At 36.5% G+C, this 19,392-nt stretch overlaps 1 protein-coding gene across 1 annotated transcript in view; it reads left to right on the plus strand.

The window, feature by feature from the left end:
• Window positions 1–19,392, plus strand: part of ENTHD1 (ENTH domain containing 1) — a 148,571-nt gene that overhangs the window by 37,655 nt on the left and 91,524 nt on the right. Inside the window, exon 4 of the mRNA XM_001099911.5 lies at window positions 15,544–15,662. Within this exon, the coding sequence (XP_001099911.1) occupies window positions 15,544–15,662 (119 nt within the window). The remainder of the gene's footprint in view (window positions 1–15,543; window positions 15,663–19,392) is intronic.

Raw genomic sequence — 19,392 nt, forward strand, 5'->3', positions numbered from 1 at the left:
TTGTTTCAATCCAGGCATCCAGGACCTGCTCCTAGGGTTATAGAAATGAGGAAACAGTAATGTTTAAAGATAGACTGTAGAGAAGCAATGGGGGTAAGTGGATGATGTATTGGAGAAGAAAGAAACTGAAATTGACTAACCTTTGCATTAGAGAAAATGGAGGCAAGTGATGATATCATACAGGTAAATTTTCATTAGAAGGAGTCTAAAGATGTCTCTAAGTTATTTAGTTACAGCGAAATGTAAAATTGAATGCAGGAAATGTGATTTCCAGCCTTCAGGACCTAGAGCTGAAACAGCTGTGCCTCCCTTCTTTATGGTGAATCAGCGAGGGAAAAGAGGCACTTTAAAGAAGGTGTTATATACACATCGCCACTTCTATTTCTTTTTTTTTCTTTTCTTGGATGTTTTCCCAAGTTTTAATTCTAGTAGCTAGCTTGGGTGGTTTTTGTTTAGATGCTTCTGATGTGTGAAGGAAGAGATGGGCTGAAGGATCATTGCTGCTTGATGGCAAGACAGAACAATATAAAAAGGACAGTTATAACTCAGCTCTAATGTCAGGCCATTTTTGTAGAGGCAACAGTTATTACGAAAAGGATCTCCAGAGGCACTACTTACAGCCAGACCAGCAGAACTTTACCTGTGTTGGTTATCTGATCTTCCATAAAGAGCTCTTCACTAGCATCATTCTTTGCAACAGAACTTTACCTGTATTAAGGATTACTCTGGTCTGTGTCAAATGTAATGGCATTCTATATAATGGAAAAATTTCCCTGAAAACTATCATTGCTGTTGAACCAAAATTATACAGTAGGTCCTTGAATAACATCCTTTTGTTCAATGTTGTTATAACTGATGAGAAAAACATCAATTCCCGGCCGAGGCCCCTGTCTGTATGGAGTTTGCACACTCTTCCCCGTCTGCGTGGGCTTTCTCCATGTTCTCTGCTTTTCTCCCACTTCCCAAGGATGTGCACAGCAGGTGAATCGGCATGTCTGAATGGTCCCCGTCCAGGTGAGTGTGGAGTGGGTGTGAGTGCACCCTGCAATGAAGCAGCGTCCCTGTCCAGGGCTGGTTCCCACCTTGTGACCTGAGCTTCCAGGATGGGCTCCAGCCACCTGTGACCCTGAAGGGAGCAGATAATCATCTTGTTTTTACTAATCTTCCTTAAATGTATGTATAGCTCACATTTATTTCAATGTTTAATAATAAAAGTGGGCCAACCTCAGTGGCTCATGCCTGTAATTCCCGCACTTTGGGAGGCCAAGGCAGGCGGATCACTTGAGGCCAGGAGTTCAAGACCAGCCTGGCTGACATGGTGAAACCCCGTCTCTAGTAAAAATACAAAAATTAGCAAGGCATGATGGCGGTTGCCTGTAGTCATAGCTACTCAGGAGGCTGAGGCAGGAGAATTACTTGAACCTGGGAGGCAGAGATTGCAGTGAGCTGAGATCACGCCACTGTACTCCAGACTGGGTGACACAGCAAGACTCTATCTCAAAAAACAATAATAAGAATAAAAGTGTTTTGGGTTGTTTGTTTGTTTGTTTGTTTTGAGATAGAGTCTCACTCTGTCACCCAGGCTGGAGTACAGTGGCACGATCGCAGCTCACTGCAACCTCTGCCTCTCAGGTTCAAGCGATTCTCCTGCCTCAGCCTCCTTAGTAGCTGGGACCACAGGTGCCTGCCACTACACCCGGCTAATTTTTGTATTTTTAAAGTAGAGACAGGGTTTCACCATATTGGCCAGGCTGGTCTCGAACTCCTGAGCTTGTGATCCACCCGCCTCGGCCTCCCATATGTTTTGGTCTTTATTTAGAAGTTTGGTGACATTTTTGTGACTAGAAATATGCTATAGGAACTTAGTTCTTGTTCATATTAATTAGCCTATGGTAAAATTGGCTTCATTATACATTGTTTCCCTTAAAGTAGCAATTTCCAAGAGACTGTGGACATCATTAAATGAGGACTTGCTGTACTGCAAAGTAGTTGTCATGCTTTTATAAAAAAAAAAAAAACAGCAATGTTGATGTTGTTACGTCCTACAAAGAGCTTTGTACTAACAGAATTGATGTGGAGTCATGCTTGGTTGCCTTGCCACATGTAGATGAGATGGCAGGGCTTATGGTACAAACTGTGGTTGTAATGAAAACATTTGCATTGATAAATGTCAAACAGCTGATCTTTTGATCTTTTAAATTTAAAAATAAATATATAAAAATAATGTATATCTCTACCACCCTAAACTGTTAACATCTTAGAATATAGTCATGTGTCATATAATGATGTTTCAGTCAACGGTGGACTGTGTGTATGATGCTGGTCCCATAAGATTATAATATATTTTACTGTACCTTTTCTATGTTTAGATATGTTTAGATACATGAATTCTTACCATTGTGTTACAGTTGCCATTGTCTTACAATTGCTTACCACATTCAGTACAGTAATATGCTATACAAGTTCATTGCTTAGGAGCCCAGGTGTGTAGTAAGCTCTACCATCTCGATGTGTATAAGCACACTCTATGATGTTTATACAACAATGAAATTGCCTAGCAGTGCATTTCTCAGAAAGCATCCCTGTTGTTAAGCTATGCATAACTATTTCTTTTTTATTTTTGTTTCAGAAAACCATTATACTCTTGTAAAACAATATAGGCTTATTATACAATTACTCAGAAATAGCCATCATTAATATCAGATGATTGTAATTCTAGGCATCTTTTTTGTGCGACAGGGTCTCACTCTGTTGTCCAGGCTGGAGTACAGTGGCGCCATCACAGTTCACTGCCACCTTGGTCTCCCTGGGCTCAGGTGATCCTCCCACCTCAGCCTCCCAAGTAGCTGGGACTGCAGGCACGTGCCACCACACTAGCTAATTTGGTGTTTTGGGTTTTTTTTTTTTTTTTGGTAGAAACAAAGTTTCACCATGTTTCCCAGGAAGGTCTCAAGCTCCTTGGCTCAAGCAATCTGCTTGCCTCAGCCTCCCAAAGTGCTAGGATTACAGGTGTGAGCCATCATGCCTGGCCAGCATTTACAAAAAATCTATACATACATATAGAGAGATGGATAGCTAGAGATAAATTATTTTTATAAAAATGGAATTATATGCTGTTTTTTAGTAAAAAATATTAAAGGGAGATCAAGACCATCCTGGCTAACACAGTGAAACCCCGTCTCTACTAAAAATACAAAAAATTAGCTAGGCGCAGTGGCAGGCACCTGTAGTCCCAGCTACTCGGGAGGCTGAGGCAGGAGAATGGTGTGAACCTGGGAGGCGGAGCTTGCAGTGAGCTGAGATTGTGCCACTGCACTGCAGCCTGGGCAACAGGGCGAGACTCCATCTCAAAAAAAAAAAAGAAAAAAAAATATTAAAGGTCTCCTTCTGGCAATGAGACTAGGAACTCCATTTACTGCACAATAACCAGAGACTGGAAGTGACACACTATTTGAGACACTCCTGGCCTCATAAGAAGTATGGGAAGTCTCTAAGGTTCTTTTTGAAAAATGTAAACAAAATAAGAACAGCACATGTGAGCTGGTCAGTGACTTGGCATTCTGCCTGTGGGAAGCTGCAGGTAACTGTAGGCGTTGAGTTCTTAAGAGCAGTTATTAGTAGATCAGAGAATGAGTTTGGGGCCTGTCTTCAGCATTGGGAAGGAAAGCCTTGGATTACTATGCTGAACCCAGACCCTCAAGGGGACTGAATTGAGAAAGTGTACTCAGTTTATAAGTTAGATCCAATAGGATTTTCACCAGTTTAAGACAAGCAACGAGCTCACAATCCAATATCACCAAACCAGGAGAAGGTAAGCAGCAAAGAACATACTTAATCCCCCAAAGACTGTAGATATTGGAAAGGTCAGATACAGAACAGCTGTGTATTTACATAAATAAAGGATATAATCACATGCATCACCAATTATCAAGGGATTATTAGGACTGAGTGGATGAATTCGAAAAAAGGGAACTTGCAGAAATGAGAAATACTACTGAACTAAAAAAATGTATTTAGTGAGCTAGAAGATATGCCCAAAGAAAATGGAAAATATGAAAGTAATATTAATTAAGCCATATGGAGGATACTGCTGCAAAGGAATGACAATTAATTACTGTACCAGAAAACTTCTCATCTTCTACAGTAGAAGCCTGATGACAGTGACATAGTATCTTAGAAATGCTGTAGGAAAATAACAGCCTATAATTGTGTACCAGCAAAACTATCATTTAAGGGTGAGGGTGAACTAGTTATTTATAGATGAATAAAAAAACAAAGAGAATTTACAACCATGAGACCTGCATTAAGGGTATACTTCAAAAAGAGGAAAATTATTCCAGAAAGATAGTTGAAAATTCAAGAGAGAATAATGAATACATGGTAAACACACACAAATAAATATATATGTATCATAAACATTTTCTGTATAAATCTAATTTTTGAGTTAAGAAAAAGACAATTAGAATAGTGGGTAGCCATGGTATGTAAATGGGGGTGGGCAGGTTTAGAGTTGTGTTCTAAAGGTCCTTGTGTTTTTAGGAGAAGGTAATGAATATTCTTTGACTGTAAACTTTTAAAGGTAAACGTGCATGATAAACTTCCAAGAATAAACTTTAAAAGAAGAGAAATAGAGTGCATAAATTCCAGACAAGTGGCAAGAAGAAGTAGAATGAGAAGAAAATAAAATTGTATAAAGGGCAAAAAGCATAAAATGGAACAAATAGAAATTCAAAAGTAAAATAAATAATAGAAATAAGCCCAAATAGATTAATAATCGCAGTAAATAGTAGTAGATTAAACTCATCTATTAAAAGGCAGAGACTATCAGATTGGGAAAAAAGAAATCCAGATATATGCTGCAAGCATAAATTCACATAAAGATTGAAAGCAATGTATGGAAAAAGGTAAGTCAGGCATATACAAGCTAAAAGAAGGCTGGTATAGCTACTTAATAACAGGCAAAGGAGACTTTAAAGCCAAGAGCATTAAGGATAATAATAAGATGCTTAATTCCCCAGGAAGATGTAACATTTCTAAATGTGAATATACCCAGTAAAATAACTTCAAAGTATATAAAGCAAAAATTGGTAGAAATACAGGAAGAAATTGAGACATCTACCATCATAGTAGATAACTTCTTAACATCTTTATTGATAGGTGAAGGACATAAAACTTTTTTAAAATATGGATTTTATAATTGATTATATGTGTTATAAAGGAAACACATATAATAGTATTTTGGTAAGAAAACGTGTCCTATATGAAACAGATTTTTCATATAGGACACGTTTTCTTACCAAAATACTATTAAATGTGAAGTTAAGAAAAAATATAAATAAAAAATTTCCCTACATTTGAATGTGGCATTATTTCTTTTAGAATAAGTTGGAAGAAAAGGATTTCAGTACTCCTTGCTAGGTCAGCTTTGTAGTGGAGGTCCTAGCCATCACAGTAAAACAAGCAAGAGAAATTAAAAATGTAAGTATCAAAATGGAAGAAACGAGCATCATTGGTAAATGATAGGATTTTCATATAAAAAACTTCAAAAGATCTACAGACATATTAAAAATGATGAGTTTTAGAAAGATGGCTGGCTATAACATCAAAACATAAAATCAAGTTATATTCTATATATCAGCAACAAATATTAAACATAATTTTTAAGATACCATTTATAATTAAAAATCTTGATGTAGGAATAAGTCTTAACAAAAGAAGTACAAAATCTGTACACTGTAGGTTATAATGCTTAATTGAAATACATTAAAGACCTATATAAATGGAAAGATATTCAATTTTTATCAAAATAATAATGTAAACATGTCAGTTCTCTCCAAATTGTCTAGATTTAGTGGAGGGTTTCTCAGCCTTGATACTACTGATATTTTGAAACAGATCATTCTTTGTTGTGGGGGCTGTGCATTGCAGGATAGTTGGCATCATCCCTGGCCTGTACCCACTGGATGCTATTAGCAAACATCCCTTCCTGTTGTATTGAATCAAAAGTCTGCAGACATTGCCAAATGTCCCCTGGGGGCCAAATTGTTCCCAGTAGAGAACTGCTGATTCAGTGCAGTTACAATCAAAATCCAAAAAGGCTTTTAAGAGTTGAATTTGATGTACTGATTCCAAAATTTACGTGGAAGAATAAAAAGTTCCAGAGTATTCAAAACATTCCTAAAATAGAGTAAGGTGGAGGGCTTGCCTTTCTAAATAACAAGACTAAAATTTTACTGATCATGACAGTGTGGTATGGATGCAGGATAGGTGTGTGGACCAATGGAACAAACCATAACCCTAGAAAACAGGCCTGGGCCACTATGGAATCAGTAAATGACAGAAGTGGCATTTTTGAATAGTGGAGAAAAAATGAACTACTCAATAAATAATACTGGGATAATTTTTTATCCATATTGTAAAAATGAAATGAGGTCTCTACCTGGATGAATTAAGGATTTACAGGTAAAAAGGCAAAACTTTCAAATGTTTAGAAGAAAATTTAGAATATATTTTTTACATTGAAATAGGGAAGTATTTCATAAACAGAAAAAGTGCACATTATTTTTTGAAAGTGTTTATGAATTTGACATTTGTGGTAGGCAGAGTTCTGAGGATAAGCCCCATGACCCTTGCCTGTATACAGTCCTCTTCCCTTTGAGCATGGGTGGAACCTGTGAATATGATGAATCACCACCCTCATGATTGTTATATTCTATGGCAAAAAAGGTATTATGCTGGTAGGCCCTATCTAATCAGACGAGTCCTTTAGAAGCAGACTTGGCCGGGCGCGGTGGCCCACGTCTGTAATCCCAGCACTTTGGGGGGCCAAGGTGGGCAGATCATGAGGTCAGGGGATCGAGACCATCCTGGCCTACATGGTGAAAGCCCGTCTCTACTAAAAATACAAAAATTAGCTGGGCATGGTGGTACACACCTGTAGTCCCAGCTACTCAGGAGGCTGAGGCAGGAGACTCACTTGAACCCAGGAGGCGGAGGTTGCAGTGAGCCAAGATTGTGCCACTGCACTCCAGCCTGGTGACAGAGACTCCGTATCAAAAAAAAAAAAAATTAATTAATTAAAATAAAATCAGAGAGTTTTCTCTAGCTGGTGGCCAAAGAGGGAGCCAGAAAGATTCCAAGTGTGAGAAGGATTTGAAGCACTATTGTTGGCTTGAAGATGGAGTAATAAGGAATGCAAGTGGCCTCGAAGGTGAGAGTGGCCCCTGGTTGCCAGCCAGCAAGGAAATGGGGACTTTAGTCCCACAGTTGCAAGGAGTGGAATTCTGCCAACAGCTGGATTGAGCTTGGAAGTGGATTCTTCCCCAGGGTTTCCAGATGACAATCCAGCTTGGCCAACACCTTGACTCTTGACTTTAGCTTTGTGAAACCCAGAAACAGAGAACCCAGTTAACCTGCCTGTACTTCTGACTACAGAACTGTGAGATAATAAATGGTGGTGGTTTTAGGCCACTAAGTTTGTGGTAATTTGTTATAGCATCATTAGAACAAATGATCTTATAGCATCATTAGAAAACTAATAAAACTATATTATCTTTTATTTTCTGTGCTTTTGGGGTCATATACAAAAATTCTTTGCCCAGACCAATATCAAGAAGTTTTTCCCCATTGGGTGTGGTAGTTCATGCCTTTACAAGTGGCTCATGCCTCTCAGCACTTTGGGAGATCAAGGCGGAAGGATTTCTTGAGCCCAGGAATTTGAGACCAGCCTGAGCAACACAGCAAGACCCTGTTTCTTAAGAAAAAAAAAATTAGCTGGGCATGGTGGCATGTGCCTGCAGTCCCAGCTATTCAGGAGGCAGAAATGGGAAGATTGCTTGAGCCCGAGAGGTAGAGGCTGCAGTGACCTGTGATCACACCACTGCCCTCCAATCTGGGTGACATACCAAGACCCTGTCTCAAAAAGAAGATTTTCTCTGTTTTCTTCTAGTAGCTTTACAGACTCAGGTCTGGCATTTTAAGTTTTTTATCCATGTTTAGTTCATTTTTGTATGTATGGTGGATATCCAGTGTTCCCAGCACCACTTACCAAAGAAACTGTCCTTTCCCCACTGTGTGTTCTTGGTACCTTTGTTGATCGGTTGGCCATAAATGCATGGATTTATTTCTGGACTCTCTGTTCTGTTCTACTGGAACAGAATGTATGTCTGGTTTTGTGTCAGAACCACCCTATTTTGATTACTATAGTTTTGTAGTAGATTTTGAGGGAAAAAAACACCATGTAAAAGTGAAAAAAAAAAAAGCCACAAAATGGGAAAATTTTCCAACACATATAACTGACAAAGGATTAGTATCCAGAATATATAAAAAATTCCTGCCAATCAATGAGAAAGGAGTAGCTCAACAGAAAAAGAGGAAGCAAATATGAAAATCATTTCTAGAAAAACAGGAAACATGTAAGGCCAATAAACATTTTTTTAAATGCTTAACTTTGTATTATGTAGTGACAGGAAACAATTATGAATTTTATGAAAGATATAATTTATAATAACTTAAAAAATGAATGCTATATTGTGAGGAATTTTCCTTCTGTTTCTTGAGCTACATTTTCTTCTGCATTTGGGATCCTTCTTTTATGCATGCCATCTTCCTTTTTTCTCTTTCATGCTTCTCCTTCCCTCCTTCTCTGCTCATTTTTCTACTGGAATGTTTTGTTTAGTTGCCAGGCCATGTCTTCACATCTTGCTGATGGTTAGGCAGCTCTCACTAGGCACTGTCTCTTGAAGATTAGGTAGAGTATAATGGTTAAGGGCTCAGGTCCTGGAGCCACACTGTCTGCACTTGAATCCTGACTGGTTGTATGGCCTTGGACTGGCTACTTAAGCCCTTGTGCTGTAGTTTCACCTTCTGTAAAATGGGGTTGACATAGGCCCTGTGATGGAGTTGTTATAAGAAGTAAATGGGCTAATACAGAGTCAGCACAATAAACTTTGGCTGTTGTTTGTTCAGAAACACTTAGTGATTTCTTGACTCTTCCCACCATATCTGAGATCAGTTTGTTTTCTCCACCAGACTGCAGTCTGTGGGCTATTATTTTATCCATTTTTCTGTAGCAGATCTCAGCTGAGGCCATGTACGGTCTTCTTTAGAATACCTGAACTCTGCTCTGTTTTTGAGTCTCTTATACAAGGTCCTGATCGTTCTACCTAGTTGAGGTATGTATCCTATTCCTGTGGGGGAGAGATACCTTCAAGCTTTAGATCATTCACCCAATTCAGTGTCAAACTGTGGCTTTCATGTCCATTGAAGTGTAAGCGTCTTTATTTACTCTGTTACACCCATTTTTTTCTCTAGCTGTTTTCACCTCTCCTCAGTCATAAGTGGGAAGAAAGCATTCTCCATTCAGTTCCCTTTTTTCCAGACATGTGGATATTGATGAGAACTCTAAGGTTGTTATCATCTTACCAGTATTGCTTTTGGGGGAGAAGGGATGTCCTAGATCTTGTTTCTTTTCTTGGCCACCAGTTATTTTTATTCTTTTTCTTTTAGAAGTTTTAGTTATATCTGTTTCTATGTTAGATTGCTATTGACTTTTAAAAAAATCTCGTTGAGTATTGGGTGATGGGAATTCTGTGTTGCAGTTTCACTTTGCTGTCTTAACCCAGGAGTCAGCCACTGAATATGAAAACTTGCTTTCGTAGTGACTGTTTATTTTTCCTCGTCCCTGGAGCTGAGCATCTAACTTGGTTTATGAAGTTTCCTGTTTCTCATTATTCTTAAGTGAGAACTACTGGCAGTGTCTCAAATTTTATATGCTATTGTTAGCAAAATACTGAAATAAAATTGTCTCAACTCCATTTTTAAGATCTCCAGCAGTAAAAGTTGGTTTTCACTTTTCTTATCTACCTATTTCAAATTTAATTTTAAAAATCTACTTAAACATCTGTTTTCTTATTCTTCTCTTTTCACCTTAAAAAATGCCTTTCCCCTAGTAATCTCAAAATTCATCTACCAAGAAAGTAGTACAGTAATTGTACATCTTTAATCTCAAAATTCATCTACCAAGAAAGATGTACAGTAATTTTACACTCCATCTCCTGTGTTTTGAAGCATTTCTCAGGTAAATAGAAGCAGAACAATAAAGCAGAAACATAGAGGTTGTGTCTGTAGTGGATACTGTGGTGTGTCTCCCAGATCCTTGCTTCAAGATCAAGGCACTCTTGAGCTGCGGGAGGGGTGTTGGCTTTGGGCTTTCAAATGAATCCTCCTCTGGGAATTCCCAACAGCTGAAGAGAGCCTCTTTGTTCAAGATCATGCCCCCTAGCTAAGGGGTCCTACGTCAAGGCAGGACAACTGTGAAGAGCCATTCCAGCCTCAAAGCTCCTATAAGGATCACCTGAGTCCTTTACTGCAACTGTGCTACAGTTATTGCAACTGCGCTTGCTTGACTCGAGCCTGCCAGTCTGACTCCCTCCTCACTGGTGGTTTCTAAGAGCGCTCCCTAATGGCTCTCCCACATACAAATCCGAGTCTGAGAGTCTGTTTCCTAGGGAACCCAACCTACAATGGCTTTTCCTCTAGATTTAAAATATAGGACAGTAATAATATGTGTACATAAATAGATAATGAGAATAGAGAATAAAGCAAATGGGGCAAAATGTTAACAATAGGTGAATCTCGATGAAGACCATATGGACGTTCTTTGTACTATTCTTGTTACTTTTCTGTAAGCTTAAAATTATTACAAAATGAAAGTTAAAAAAAATATGACAAATACCAACTAATTTAAGATGCTTAAGTTTAACTATGTGCCAAAACAACGAAATTGGAGTCAAGGTTCCAAATTCACAATTCTGTAAAAGTTAGATATAAACTTAAGCACCATGAGACTTGACTTTTAGATCTTACTAGTTCTTCCTTAGCCCACTGAATATTTTCTATGATGCAATATATTTGTTACTAAAAATTAATTTTGTTAAGCAAATTACTTAATTTACTTACATTACACCTAAAAAGACATGGTTATTAGATGCTAAATAATAAATGGAACAATTTGGAAATCCGTTCAACTTATGGAGCATTGCATTTCCAAAATGTGCTGGTGCATTGCTAATGCCTGATAATTTGAACGTCAGTTTGGTATCTCATCTAAGAAATATCACAGGGTTCACAAGTTCTGCTTTGTGGTATTATCTGAGTGGTGCAGGCTCAGTGGGATGCACAGCTTCTTTCTAGATAGTTTCCACAAAGTACTTACAACCTTGGTATCGAAGCACTCATCTTTGAATGACTCAGTGGCTTCATTTCCTGCAGCATCATTACTTTTTCCTCTGAGGTTTCTCATTCACATACTAGTCTTCGTTGGCTTGTGACTTCACAGTGTCAATTGATAAGTAGCTTACAAGACTAAAGGGATCTCATTTCCACTAAGGAACTATAAGGAACTAAATGTATGTTCTGTCCTACTTGCTTGTGAAAATCCAGAAATAAATGTTGTGTAATTACCAAATCTAATTAAGCATACCTCACTTCCAGTGTTAGGCTATGTGATACTGAAAGAAAAATTTAATGAGTTTCCATAGACCCACTATATTCTAATTGCTTTCTTTCTTGCCTCATAAGATAAGATAGGTTTACAACATTTAGGCTATTCTAGGCCAAAATGCGTCTCCAACATGCAAGATATTTTTTCTTTCACAATTCTTGCTATTCTTCAGTTTCTCTCACAATTTACTTCAAAATTGACCTTCTGAAATTTTTACTAATCTACTTCTGTGATGTCTAAAACATAAGACCATATGATTTCAAAGATAATTTAGTTGCTGAATGCTGAGGGAGTGATAATGTAGTTGATTAAATCCAGTGAAAGTAGATAGATGATCTAAGCCCCAAGTCACTACTCTTTGCCAATATTAGTTACAAAATCTTGAAGCCCCAAATAAGCTCATTTTAATTATTCACTTTTATGTGAAGTTAAAACAAAATGAAAAGTTACAACCATAAATGAAAAATTCTTATTTCTTCACTATCTCTGGCATCTACCATACTTTTTCCCTTTGCCCACATAGTTCCTTCTGCTTGGAGTAATTTCTCTTTGCCTCTATACTTATTGGAATCCTAGCCATCCTTCAAAGCCTTGTTCAAATTTTACTTCCCCTCTTTGTGGCTGTTTCTGATTACTCTGGTGCACATTGCTGTTTTCCTCCTTAGAGTATCTGTTCCTAAAATTAATTAATTCAAGAATGTTTAGCATATAATTGTGTTCTGTTTCCTGTAAGTCTGTATGTTAGACTTATATACCTAGTCAGCTATAAACTTCTAGAAGGTAAAGAATGTACCTTGTATTACTGCTTTTCAGTATTTTTTTTTTTTTGCATAACCCCTAAAATGATTTTGAAATGCTATGTACCTCCTCACACATTTTTAAGTTGATATATGAAGTTTTATAAGTATAAATAACTGCAAAGGATATAATTCTGGCACATTGTAAATATTGACATTAAGGACAAAAGAAAAGAAAAAACAAGCAAACTGTTAAGTTACAGTCATCTTTCAAATGTATCTGAAGGAATCTAAATACCATTGTGATTGATACCTGTAGCCATTCATTTGAAAAAAAAAATACATGAAGTCCTTAACTGTTAGAAATTTTACATTATTCCCTTTTCTCTTTGAAGTCATATGTTTATTCCACATTTCTTGCAGAATTTTATCCTAATATAAAATATTTTTATGCTTGGAAATCTTCTCTACATCAAATAGATATAAAATTGAAATTATTTTTCTAAATTTTCTCTGACCAAAGGTTTTAATAGTTCTTCTAGATTGACTTATTACAATTATTGTTAGTATGCAATCAAAACCACATAAATGCATTATAAATTTGTATATTTGTTAAATATAATTTTATTAGAAATACATGCTTTTGTGAGATACTTGGAACTGCTCGTTTACCCACATAGGAATATGACTGATTGCTAGCTACAAGCAGGGCTCAGCAGAAATCCTGCCTTTGTTTTACTTATATTTGTATAAATATAAATGCTGAGAAAACCTGTTCACCTAAATCGTAAATGGGACAAGAAGGTGCTTTATTATAATAGTGTCAATCAATTCTATGAATTCCTTCCAAGTTATATGCTGAAAATTATAAAGTGATTTATTATAAAAATATATTTTTATCTCGTTGACTGTTAACTCGATGAAGTCTTTCTTCAGTGTTGCTGAAAGCAAATAATTAGAAACACCCTACTTAGAAAAAGATTTGTTAAACAGTCATAAGGAGTAATTTACTTTCTCAGTTTCTGGGAATAATACCACAAAAATTCATACTAAAATTTATTAAATAACTATTAATTAAACCTGTTATACTTTAACCGAATATACTCAGAAAGTGTGAGAAAAATTAAAATATTAATTGCAATATACCTGTCAATACAATTTTTTGAGAAAATGATTTTATTGCATTATATATTCTAAATATACTTTCATCGACTTTACAGAACCTCAGATTTGATTCATTCAATTTTTGGAAAATATTTACCATATAATCTAGTTGGCAAAGCCAGCTCTCATTGTTAAGACAACTAGCCAAATCAGATTTAAAGTTTCTTTCAGAAAATGTTTTACTGTATTGAAAGAAATGTATAAATAGATGTTTTCCTGGTTGTCTTCACACTCCTGAATCCTTTCCTAAGATGGATGGCAAAGGCACACAGCCTCGTCAGGAGTTTGTTGCATTGGTGACATATGGCACCCCTGCCTCTCATGCTTGCCTGGCTTTGCTCTCAGGGGACCCTTCCTTAAGAATAATGCATTATTTGATAATAGGTGAGAAATGAAAAACACAAAGACATTAAACAAAACTTGTCATCTGCCCTGCTGCCTCGTACTGTACCATATCAGAATATCAAACATGCTGGTGTGGACCAAAATACCTTGTTACTTATGCCATGCTTTCCCATTAAAAGAAATGTGTGGACAGGACAGACCATTAGTTTTTTTCTGCTTTGATTAAAGGAGGCTGCCTCTGTGTTAGTATTTTTAACTATTGTTTGGTGCCTTAGAGGTTTTAATGCTTGGGAAGATGTATCATAATAAGATGGGTGAGGATATGCCTTTCTTTTGTAAAGTGGGAGAAAATTGATTATTGGAGGGAAAGGGGAAAGAACTAGCCCAATAGCTCTGCCTAGTTGCATTCTCAGGCAGATCAGTTTTTGGAAAGAACATAGGTGGAAGTTGTGGATCTGGAAATTGCTTCCTTTAAAACTATCCATGCCCACCTAGCCCTTGGGAAATCTTTACATATCCCCAGCAGTGTGTATATACCAATTTGAAAGTAGTTTTCTTATACTTCTTATTGTGCCCAATGATATGCTGAGATACAGTTGGTACTAATACTTTCAGATTAGACTTTTTACAGTTGGTACTAATATATAGTAGTTAACATAGGAAGGGAAAGATTAGGACTGTAAAAATATTGTTTAGCAAAAAGATATAAACAGAAATATCAGTTTATTTTCACTGGTTGTAATAGTACATTCTCAAATTGCTATGAAGGACTACCTGAGACTGGGTAATTGATAAAGAAAAGAGGTTTAATTGGTTTATGGTTCTGCAGGCTGTACAGGAAGCATGGCTGGGGAAGCCTCAGGAAACTTACAATCATGGTGGAAGGCAAAGGGGAAGCAAGAATGTCCTACATGGCTGGAGCAGGAGGAAGAGAGCGAAGCGGGAGGTGCTGTGCACTTTTAAACAACCAGCTGTCATGAGAACTCACTATCACAAGAACAAGGGGGAAATCCGCCCCATGATCCAGTCACCTCTCACCAAGCCCCTCCTCCAACATTGGGGATTACCATTTGACATGAGACTTGGGTGGGGACACAAATCCAAACCATATCACAGGTGTATTCTTTTATGTTCAAATCAAAATTTGAAAATTGTGCTGAGTTCTTTTATCTAATAATCTATACATTTCTGATTAGTTTCTCTTAGAACATATCAAATTCACACTGCAGTAATAAAGTTCTTTAAAATATTAATTAAAATCATTATAGTTCTCATTCCTGCTTTGCTAAAATTTTATTTGAATACTTTTCACTTTTTCAGACTCTATTTTCTATACTATATTACACCTTATTTTTTAGAAAAGATGACTAAGTAATGTTATAATAGAGTTGTTGATGTAGGAAAGGGCTAGAATTTAAATTATGTTTCTAAATTTTCTGACCAAAGATTTTAATATTTATTCTAGATTGACTTATTATAATTATTGTTAGTATGCAGTCAATCAAAACGACATAAGTGCATTATAAATTTGTATGGATATTTGTCAAATATAAAGAAAATAATTTTATTTTCTTAAAAATTTAAATTGTATTTTTAAAATCAGTCTGAACTTCTCACTTACTACAAAGAGGCATACTAAAGTGACTAACACTCATAGGTTACCATTGGCAGATGGTTTATATTTAGCAGGAAAAAAAGGTATCTTCAGAAGTGATTAACTTACAAATTGTGAACTAATATAAAAACATAACTGTGTTTTGCCAAAGTAAAATCTTAGCTTCATATTGTTGACAGAAAATGTGTGCAAGGCAGAATTGAAACAAGAGCATTGCCAAGATCTTCATTTGCCTACAGAAACTATGTTGTCCCAGGAAACACTTCCACTCAAGATTCATGGTTGGAAATCAACAGAGGTAAGTCTATAGTTTCCTATAGCTGCTGTAAGAAATCCCTGCAAATTTTGTGCCTTAAAACAAACAAATGTATTATCTTCTGTAGGTTAGAAGCCTGACCCAGAGCTCAATGGGATAAAATCAAGGTGTCTGTAGGGCTGTGTTCTTTCTGGAGGCCCTAGTGGACGATTTGTTTTTATGTTTTGTTTTTTTTTTTTAATTTGTCTTTTGCAGCCTCAAGTGTTCCAAGAGAAATTGTGCTTGTCTTTTAACTTCGCTTTTGGTGGCTTTTGTTCTTCAGGGCTTTAAATATTAATAAGGTCAAATTATCAAAGTTTTCTTTTATGTTCTGTGCTTTTAAAAAAATCTTGAGAAATTCTTCCTTACCCTAATGTAATAAAATCTCTTATTTTTTCTTCTAAGTGTTGAGGTTCTTATGTCCTCTAGAATTTTTCTGTATAGTAGAAGATAGAGTCCTTCTTTGTACCCTTGTGGGTAGGCAATATTTAATTTATTGAACAGTCTTTTTCTACCCATTAAAAAGAATTCTTACTGTGAAATAATTGCATACTCACAGGAAGTTGCAAAAATAGTACAGAGTCCCATATGCCCTTCTCTCAGCTTGCGCCACTGTTGGCATGTTGTATGGTTGCAGTGCAACATCAAAACCAGGAAACGGATATTGGTATATTAGTACCAACTGGACTACACACCTTACTCAGTGTTCAACTCTTCAGTTCACTGTTCAGATTTTTAAACTTGCATTTGTGTTTTTTTGTGTGTGGTTCTATGTAATTTTACCCCATGTATAGATACGTGTAAACAGAACCACAATGAAGATATAGAACTGTTCCATCATCACAAAAGAAGTGCCTCATGCTACGCACCCCACTCCCAACCCATCCTTTGGCAATAACTAGTATTTTCTCCATCTCTGCAGTGTTTGTCATGTCTAGAACAGTGTATAAATGGAATGAGACAGTAGGCAGCCTTTTGAGATGGAATTTTTTCACTCAGTGTAATGCTCCTGGGGGCCAACAGGTTGTCGCATGAATCAGTAACGCATCCCTTTTTGTTGCTAAGTATGTTCCAGTGTCAGGATATACCAGATTTTGTTCAACCATTCATTCATTGAAGAATATTCGGATGTTTCCTTTTTTAGCTATGATGAATAAAGTTGCTGTGAATATTTGTGTACATATTTTTGTGTGAAGTTTTCATATCTCGGGGATAAATGTCAGAGAGTTGTAGGGTTGTATGGTAAGTGCGTGCCAAGTTTTGTAAAAAACAGTCAAACTATTTTCCAGAGTGGCTATACCATTTTATATTCCCATGAGCAATGTATGAGATCCAGTAGCTCTGCATCATAACCAACTTTTGGTATTACTGCTATTTTAATTTTAACTCTTCTAATAGGTCTGTAATGATATTTCATTGTGATTTTAATTTGCATTTTCCAAATGGCTAATGATGTTGAATATCTTTTCATGTGCTTATTTGTGGCATTATAACTTATCTTTGACTTTATTCAGATGTTCACATCTTTTATCCATTTTCTAATTGAATTGGTTTTCTTTTTACCATTGAGTTTTGAGTTCTTTATATATTCTGGATATAAGTTCTTTGTCAGATATGTGATCTGCATATATTTTCTCTCCGTTTGTGGCTTGTATTTTCTTTGTAACAATATCTTTCACAGAGCAAAATTTTAAAATTTCAATGAAGTCAAATTTATCAGTTTTTTTTTTTTAATCATGCTTTTGGTGTCATATCTAAGAACTCTGCCTAAACAAAGTCACATAGGTTTTCTCCTAAAAGGGTCATGTTTTACATTTAGGTCTGTGATCTATTTTGAATTAATTTTTGTGTAAGGTGTGAAGTATATAGATCAAGGGCTTTTAATTTTTTTTTTTTTTTTTTTTTTTTTGCCTAAGTGTATCCAGTTGTTTCAACATTATTTGTTGAAAAGACTGAAATTTTACTACAGTATGCTTAAGTGTGGTTTTCTTTTCTTTCCTCTTTCTCACCCATGGGACTTTTCAGTTGGAGGACTTTTCATCTCTATTTAGTCCTGTGAAAGTTTTCTCGGTTTTTCTTCAAACATTTTCTACGGTTGATTTTCACTTTTTTTATATCTTTCTTGGACTCTTATTATCTGGATATTAGTAATTCTCTTTCTATCTTTATATCTCTTCACTTTTCTTTATAGTTTCTATTCGTTTTCTCATTTTTCTGTGAGTTCCTCAATTTGATCTTCCAGCTTAGTAATTTATTCTCAGCTGTATCCATTCAGTTTTAAATCTCATCTATATTCTCTATTTCAACTATTCTATTTTTATACGTAATATTCAGTATTTCTGTTTCTTCTTTATATTATGTCTTTCTGTTTCATATTACTTATATCCTTTTGTATTTATCTTGGTATGTTTAGTAAACTTATTTTAAATTCTTGGTCTATGTTTTCTAATATCTGGGCTTCTGATGAAATCTGTGATTCAGTTATTTTATTTTTCTTTTGAAATAGTTATGCTCCTCCAATGACTGGTTATCTTTAGATGCAATGGCTGCTTCGTTTTAAGATTGCTAAAGGCTAGAGCTTAGTTTATCTGCTCCCTATCAGCTTAAGTGGGCGGTGAGGGAAATGGACGCTAGAGTGAAGAGCATTTCTTCCCTTTCACTGATCTGAGCTGATCTGACCTGAGCTGATCATTCCTCATCCTAAGGATCAACGCCTCAAGTTAGGTCTTAATTCTTAATACCCCAAGAGGAAGTAGTCTTTAGAGGTGATACTTCTTAAATTACAAACCACATGCCCACCTGAGGGACAGGAAGAGGAAGGGTGAAGACGCATCTTCCCAAGCCTACCCCAGTCCCCACCAAATTTTCTCAGCTCCTTGCCCACTCGGCTTCTGCACAGACTGGAAGGTACTGAGTACAGCTGCCTGAGTCACAGTAGCTGTGGAGGCCGGTTGCAGGGCAGTGAATGGAGTGTCATTATGATACTTTCTTCCTATGTTATCTTGTCACTGCAGACTCCCTTCCTACCATCCCAGGATAAAGCCAGCACCAACACCCCTACTCACTCTCACACAAATGTACTAGTTCAAAAGAGCTCTGTGTCTCCCCAGGGGCTTTCAGTTTCTTCTCATTTTGATGTCATTCCTTTATAGTACCTCCTGGGTTGATCTTGAGAGAGGGAGCCACCAGAACCAGAAACAGGACTTGCTGTTCTTTCTGCAGTGTTCTGCGACCTTCTCAGACTAAATATCTACTTATCTACTTAAATATCTACTTAATTCCTGTTTGCTCTTTCACATGACAACTCACATCTTTAATCTTAGCATACAGCTCTTCAAACATTACTTTTCCTCTGTTTCCTTGAAAACTGTTTCTGCTTAATTTCCATTAAATATACATTGGATTACTCTGTCATTTTTAATGTCTTTCAACTGCTTTTTAAAACATTTTTTGTCTCATATCTCCATATGGCATTGTAGTTAATTAGATCATCTTTCAATTCATTTATTCTCCTTTCATAGGTGCCCACTTAGAATTTTTCTGTCCAGTGAGGTATTTATTTATTTATTTATTTATTTTAGAGACAGGGTCTCACCCTGTTGCCCATGCTGGAATGCAGTAGAATGATCATAGCTCACTGTAACCTCAAACTCCTGGGTGCAAGTGATCTTCCCACCTCAGCCTCCCAAGTAGCTGGGAGTTCGTCACTATGCCTGGCTAATTTTTTAAATAT

This window comes from Macaca mulatta, chromosome 10 (genome assembly GCF_049350105.2).
Source record: "Macaca mulatta isolate MMU2019108-1 chromosome 10, T2T-MMU8v2.0, whole genome shotgun sequence".
Classification (NCBI taxonomy): Eukaryota; Metazoa; Chordata; class Mammalia; order Primates; family Cercopithecidae; genus Macaca; species Macaca mulatta.